The sequence below is a fragment of the Phlebotomus papatasi genome, chromosome 1 (assembly GCF_024763615.1).
Source record: "Phlebotomus papatasi isolate M1 chromosome 1, Ppap_2.1, whole genome shotgun sequence".
NCBI lineage: Eukaryota > Metazoa > Arthropoda > Insecta > Diptera > Psychodidae > Phlebotomus > Phlebotomus papatasi.
In genome coordinates, this window is record NC_077222.1 from 30988876 (window position 1) to 30996741 (window position 7866).

Sequence of the window (7866 nt, forward strand, 5' to 3'; positions counted from 1 at the left end):
TGAATTGCAGTTGAGTTTGGCTTGGGGAAGTATTCAAAATCCACTTCCACGTGCTGCAAGCAATTTTTCAGTTGTATCAGAGACGAGTGTACATTATTTATAGGATCTATAGTATGTGAAAATTCCCCCTCTAGCAAGATGATCGGAAAGTTATTACTAATTAATGCACTCTTTCTACCCATCTCTCTCCCTCTCTCTTCATTTTTCTATCGTGAGAATTCATATAACAAATTCCATTTATTGCAATTGATGCATAACCATTGAGACGGCAAAAGTGAATCGCGCAATTGGAAAAAAAATATAGGTGTTTTTTTTCGCACAGATTTATTGAATAATAATAATTACAGCACAAACTACAGTGGATTTTGCTTCACACTGCAATTCAATAATACTTCTGTATATCACTTTTTAATCCAAATCAATGGGCCACGAGGTCAGCAGATGTGTGCTAAAATAGTGAAGAATGGATTTTTGCCTGGTAAATTTTGATCTAATTGGTCTATAGTATCTGAAGAATTTGTGGTATCCTCGGAAATTCACAGATTTATCAAATTATTTCGGTTGAGAGATAACGGATATTCTGAAGAGGCGGAATTAAATAATCACTGGCAATTGAGGCTTCTTGGTGGCGCTGGTGGGAATTCAGGATGTCGATGGAATGATCCTAGTAGAAGTCACCACCGAATCCTCCTCCATATCCTCCACCTGTGGCAACTTTGGCTTCCGCCAGAGCATGCAGATGCTTCTTCCTGGCAATTTGTACCTCAGGAGTATCAATTGGAACACCATCCTTGCCAATCACAATGTGGGCATGAGGCCCATGGTATATGAAGGGAGGGGCAGCAGCAGCAGCAATAGGAACTGCACCAGCTTCAGGACCCTTGGGCAGGTTTGTGGCCGCAACCACCTTCAAGAAGAATATTATTTATTACACCAATATAATTTAGCCAAATTCGATCGAATTTAGCGAATAAAATGCAAAGAAATATTTTGGAAACCCTTATATACGGGAAGTCTTTTAGGATTCGCACACACTCTGTCCTCAAACTGACCTGGAACTGAGACTAAACTGCAATCTGAACAATTTTTTTCAGGAAATATGTAACTTATTACTAGCTATTAAAGTATATTGCCATAGCTCAGATTCATTAAAAAAAAATCCGGGAAAAATATGAAGTGTTCGAAATCAGAATGTGTGCAAAGTCTGAAAGCCTTCCCCTACACGTGAACAATTTGCTTTAATATGCCAAATATTGACGAAAACTTCCCATAATGTGCAGAGGCCAAAAGAAATTAAATACGGTTTAGGCGATGAAAAAGAATCATAAAAATTATCCCTAATTACATTTTTGGGTATAAGCGATATCAAACTTCTTAAAAAATTAAATAAATTGCTATGTAGAGTAAAAACTCGATACTAATTCCTGTTTATTTTTTTAGCCCACCGGAATTGATAATTTTAGGCCCTTTCAAGCAAACTTTTCCAATAAAATGTTATAAAGAAAAACTTCAAGATTCTATATATCAGAAACCTTCACTATTCTAACTATTCTAATCATGCAGCAAAATGAATTCAAAATATTTTTTTTTTATTTAACACGGAAGGTAGAAATTCCGTTTAGTCTATCAAATAAATAGATTTAATCGTAAATATAACGAGTTTAGTCAATATATTATAATTTAGCTAATTTTATTAAAAATGAAGAGTAAAAATTGTATTTAATAAATCAACAAAAATTTTGTTTATAAAATAGTAAAACAACAAAAAACTAAAAAGTATATAAAACACGTAGAAATATAATAGTATAAGATCGATCAATGGTCCATATTATTCGTTTCATAAATGCGAAAATTTGACGAATATAAAATATCACCTTAGGGCTGTAATATGATATTTGTTTATACAAAATGGATAGAATCTAATCCCTGGCGAGTGGTCTTCAAAGTTGAAGCCAATTTCTTACTTTCACATACAAATGCGTATGGGAATTTTTCTGCACTCGTGACCGTTATGCTAAATATTTAAAAAGTGAGAAGTTTTTCCGTATTATAAGATACCTTTCCGTATGGAGGGATAAATATACTAAATTTTTGTTTAAATAATTTTTTTCCTTAGAGCATTATAGGCTGAGTCCGAGATCAATTTAGGAATTGGCTTCAAATAGCTCCATATAAAAAGGCCAACTTGCCAGGCGCTTGGATAGAATAATAACGTTTAACCCTTTAAGGACGATTGGGTCACCGGTGACCCAAAAATGAAATTTTTCCTACGTCCTACTAAAGTTGTATTTTGCTCTAAAAAGCTGGAAAATGATTTTTTCTGACCCTCAATTTTTGACCTTCTCTTCCTTAAAGGGTTAACGATAAAACTGATTGGTTTAGTAAATAAATAGAAATGAAACGATGAAAATAAAACTAACATGCAATTTTTAAAAAACTAAAAACACAATAACATAGTAAATTCGATCAATAAAAAAATTCGTTTAGTTCAGCAAAGGGAATGGATATTCATTCGATCAGTGAAATAGTAAATTCTGTCAAAAATAAAATCCGAAATGATCCGCTTTTCCATTTTATTTTATATATAAAATAGCTATTCGTTTGAACAGCAATAAAAATGAGCTTAAAACGGCTTGAACTGTAGAATAGAAAATTCGTCCAATAAAAAACGAATTTATGTGTTTCGATTCAATATGAAAAGTAGATATTCTTTTCACAAGTAAACTAGATAATTCGATTAAAAAAAAGAATTTATATAATTTGTTTTATACAATCTAGAGGAAATTATTCGTTCAACTACTATAAAAAATCAACGTTATTCATTTTGATTCTATAAGAATTTGATATTCCCCTGACAAGTGAACTAGTAAATTCAGTCAATAAAAGAATCCTAAATTATCCTTTGTATTCAATAAAGAGAATAGAAATTCCGATGAACCACAAAAAAAAATATTGAATTTCAATATGGTCACTTGAACAGTATATTCAGTCAATAAAAAAAAATTAAAAATCATAATTTTTAAATATTAATAAGAAAATATAATTCGGTCAATTCGGTTTGGAAAACATTTACTTTTCTCTCACTGAATTTTGATTTTCCGGAAAGATAACATAAAATTAAATCTTTGATTTTGGTTTACTTAAAAATTAAAACATCTTCTTTTTGAGCTAATTTTCCTCAAAGAAAATAATTCATATCTTTCCAAGTAACTGATACTTTTTTTATGTTTACGACTTTAGAAATACTGTGCAATCTTTTCGGTGCATTATTTTTGGAAAAGCAATTAAGACTTGGGCTTAGTAACTAACCTTGAAGCCAGTGTGGGGTGCAGCAACGTATTTCACGTGCTGAATTTCACCATGTCCATCAATGTAGGAGTACTCTCCATGAGTGTGTCCATCGTGGGTACGATGTTCGTGCTTCTTTGAGTTTGGTTCATGGTAACCATAGGCATACCCACCATACCCGTCGTGCTTCTGGAATTGGCTGGAGACCTCAAGAGCCATTGAGGAAGCCAACACCACAGCAAAGACAAAGACAGCAACTAACTAGAACCACAGAGATAATCCAACAATGAGAAACTCCCTCTCAAACCAACACAAAATAATGTCACAAACTCACGATAACTTTCATATTTGGGATGATTGTCTTGTGAACACAGCTAAGAGATTATTATTAAATTCCTCAGCAGAAGCTTTCCTATAGTTTGATTTCTTAGTTTTGTGAGTAAGGACTGTTTGCAGACTGTATATCGTCTTCGATGCCTTTGGCGCTTTTATATACACCTTCCATCGTTACCAGAAACTCCCAATAGTAGTAAGAGAGTGGTGGCAATTGGAGCAAACACTCTCTACAAGGTGCAACTTCAAACCAGAAGCAATCTCTTGACACCTTTGGTCAATAAAAGTCTTTATGGGCAACTTCAAAGAGAAATTGGTGATTCTGATTATACCAAGGGTTGATAGAAATTTAAATAAAAAAACACCTCATCAGAGAATTAATCGAAATCAATTAATCCACAGGTGGGCGACCTTAAGCCTTTGATCTTGAGAAGTTAATGTAAATAAATATTTATTGCAAGTTTATATAATCGTCTATATAGGCAAGTTATAGATTGCTACACTGACTGAGACAAACATAGGACAATTTAAACATTATTTATGATAACTACACTGTCATTGAGGCCATTCACACCACCCCATTCAATTGAAATTGAAATGTCTCAAAATCAGTTATATAAATTGTCCAAATTCGGTTTTAATTGTCCAGTGCAGTGTAGCAATTTCCGCCGGTACATGATTTTCCCCACCATGTTCGATACCTGATAAAGAGGACATCCATCGTCGAAATGTCGTAGAGAATAAAATTGTGAAAATCAAGAGAAGTTCAGTATTTCCGTCCAAAGGATCGAAAGTCTTCTATATAACCTATCGACAACATTTTATATTTCAAAAAATTATATTTTTCATTATAAATAATAATAGCCCACAATTTACAGAATTTCAATGAAAAATATATACATTTATTTGTTTATATTGTAGACAAATTGAATAGGTCCGGCAGAGGAATTCTGTAAGTGTATGACAATGTCATATGACAAATTTAGAATTTTTTATGTGGTAAATTCGGCAAATGTGTTCGAAAATGTAACTCATATCATTGATTGAGAAGCCACTTGTAATATCCATTTGATATTCATGGTCATTAGTGTCCTGATCCTGTATTTAACCACGAAAATGTGTCATATGACATGGTCATTTGATTAAAAAAAACTTCCAAGAATGAAAAAAAAATTTGCAAGCATCTTGGTAAAAAACAAACTGTAGGGAAATAATCCCACTTTTATTGTAACGAACTAAATTGTTAATTTATTCAGACTCCGAATAGGTTCGTTTATCATGCGTCCGCTGCCAACTTCGCGTGTGTAAAAAGCCTTCTCTGAAAACAAGCAGTAATGATCAGACTCTAGATAAAAGGTCGCAGATTTACTTAGGACACGTTAAAAAGGTAAAATGCAAGCTTTTACCCAGATTGATCATACTTTCCAATGGAATCTTCTAAGCCAAGCAACAATTCTTACCACTTTCTTTCAATTTGCCCTAGATATTGGTAAAATGTAGGGGAAGTGTGCCAAATTTCGGCCAGCTTCTAATTTCGGACACTTTGAGTGTAATTTCGGCCATGGAAATAAATTAATTAAAATTATGTATGTATAATCTTCGAATAGTCAATGTGAATTCATTTTGCTTTTAAATATTTATTCATTTTAGGATGTATTAACATAAAAGTTGTTAAATTTTAGGTATAATTTGAATTTAAATTGCGTTGTAAAAACTCAGTGTGGAAAGGGTCTTACAAAAAATGTGACAGTTCGATTGTGTTTCTAGCAGTCTTGTGATTTGTGATGAAGTGCAGAAGGTTTTCCTTCGGTGTTTTTCATGAAAATTGATTAGTTTTCATTTAAGATTGTTTCTGTTTGTGTTAATAGTGAATCAATCTTTAAATTTCGGGTGAAATTTCCCAGCTTGATCCTGTATTTCGCGTAAAAAAGTATATACTTTGTGAGCGTCTCTCCGGTGAGGTATAGTGTTGCCTATTCCGGCAACATCTTTTGCTTTCCTAAATTTCTTATTCATTTTGTGTTTTTTTTTTCAATTCCTGAGTTCTACAATGTCCAGAGAAAAAAACATCGCTTCTATGAAAAAAATGATGTGGAAAAGGCCTTGGAAAAGTTCAGGAAGGGCAAATTGCTACGGGAATCTGCGCGTAAATTTGAGATGCTACTCTTCAGGTCTTCAGGACAAATTACACGGAAGATCTAATGGCTTGTGTGTCATATAAACGTATTAAACTAAATATTAAACTCGTTCCGTTTGACGTTTTGAAATTTTCTATTCGTTGCGTCACAAAAGTTTGTCAGAAAATAGGTGGCCGGTATTTCACTCAAAGTGGCCGGAATACTACCCAAAGCAATATCCATATTATTATTAATTTTTCAATATTTTAGGAAGTGATTTAAAGAAAACAAAGATGATAAACTAATTTTCAAGGTTCCACATAACCTTCCCGAAAGGAACTAACAAAAAATATCAATATGAATTAAAGATATTGCATTTCAAATTTAGGACTTCGGTGCTTATATGCAACTATGCCGAAATTTGGCACACTTACCCTACACAGTAAAAAATAATTACTACGATTATCGCGTGTAATGGGAGAGCATCGATAATTGTAGTAAATTTGCAACGATTATCGTAGTAAGCAAAGTTGAAAAGCAAACAAGTTGAATTTTCGAAGTTGAAAAGCAAAGTAAGTTGAATTTTGCTTCAACAATTGTACTGAAATTACACAAAATATAAAAAGAAGAAGAATGAGTTCAAACGAAATTAGTTGAAAGTTGAACTTTTTGCTGCGATAATCGATTGAAAAATTACTACGAAAATCGAATTGATTCTATTACACGCGATAATCGTAGCAATATTCAATCAGACGTTGAATGAAGTTTATGCCATTTTGTTGCATCAAATTATTACTATTATAGTAATTATTACTACTATTTATTGCATTTGGGCCATTATCGAGGGTTGAATTTTACTAGTTCTGCAATTTAATTGATTTCTTTTCAATTGAAAGTTGATTTTTTCAATGGTTGTTATTCGAAATTTCAACCAGTTCAATTCAACTAATAGAATTCAACTAGCCAATTTCATCTCTTTTTTACTGTGTAAAGCCTGTATTCCTTCGGTAACCAACATGCTCTGAACTTTGATGACGACGGATATTCATTCTGGAAGTATCTCTGAATGCTTTCCTCTCCTTTAACTTTCTATAACTTTCAATTTTTAATCTAAATTATAAATCATCAAAAAACAAATTATGTCTTGTTATTTATCATCACTTCTATATATTTACTATTGACCATTTTAGAAATATGTAACGCATCATTTGTCTCGCAAATGATATAAACTCAAAATATAACCGGATTACATTAGGTTGATTATATGTTTTTGACCATTTTAAATTACTTATTAAAATTAAGCAACAATCTTTCGGCGCATCAAAACTTATCAACATTTTGAAAACAATTATTTTTCATATGACATAAAATTAATTATTTTTTAAATACATAAATAATATCTATGGATTACAGGGGAGTCAGTTGCAAAAAGAAAAATTTGTAAAGTATTTTTTCCTAACATTTTTTCCAGTTGATTTCTCGAACATACTTTAGGCAACAAACTTTTGGCTTTCACTATATTGTCCTATTTTTAGGAAAGTTCATAACTGTTATGCCCTAGACACACTTACGACTTAGGGGGAACTGGGGCAGTAGTAATCTGGGGTAGTTGTAAACACTGTGATTTTTTTCATTAATTTTGAGACTCCAGAGGATAAAACCCATAAGCATTCATAGATACCATGGGGATGTATATCCACAGATAAATTGGTCAATAAAATCCTAATATACTTTAAAAATAAAAATCATTTTCCTGAAAATGTTGATATTTCGATTATTTTGATCATTTGGATTTCCACCTGGAAATTAAAAATTGTGTAAAATAATCGAAATGTAGCAATACCAGTTCTTTCCTACATCTTTTAGGATTATATTAATGCATTTACTAGACAAATTGAGATACTCATTACTTTAAAATAATTAATAATTGGTCAGAAAACAGCATTTGGGGTAGATGTAACCAGGCAATTTCAATTTCACAAAATGAGTAGGTAAAAGAGCGGGAAATTTACCTTCATGCGAAATATCTATAATTCATAGATTACGAAAAAAAATTGGTGGCGCTGTGTTCAATAAAAAGTCACATGATGTCAAAATATGGGGAAAATCTATTGAAAAATGTCTTTGA

The 7866-nt window shown here is 32.1% G+C and overlaps 1 protein-coding gene across 1 annotated transcript; it reads right to left on the bottom strand.

The window, feature by feature from the left end:
• Positions 1-307: 307 nt before the first annotated feature.
• Positions 308-3796, bottom strand: LOC129798832 (cuticle protein 6-like). The gene is made up of 3 exons (XM_055842223.1): positions 3623-3796; positions 3310-3549; positions 308-907 (listed from the first exon to the last, which is right to left on the bottom strand). Exons 1-3 carry the CDS (start codon positions 3632-3634, stop codon positions 665-667), a joined length of 495 nt encoding a protein of 164 aa, XP_055698198.1. The 5' UTR covers positions 3635-3796; the 3' UTR covers positions 308-664.
• Between the last annotated feature and the right edge of the window lie 4070 nt (positions 3797-7866).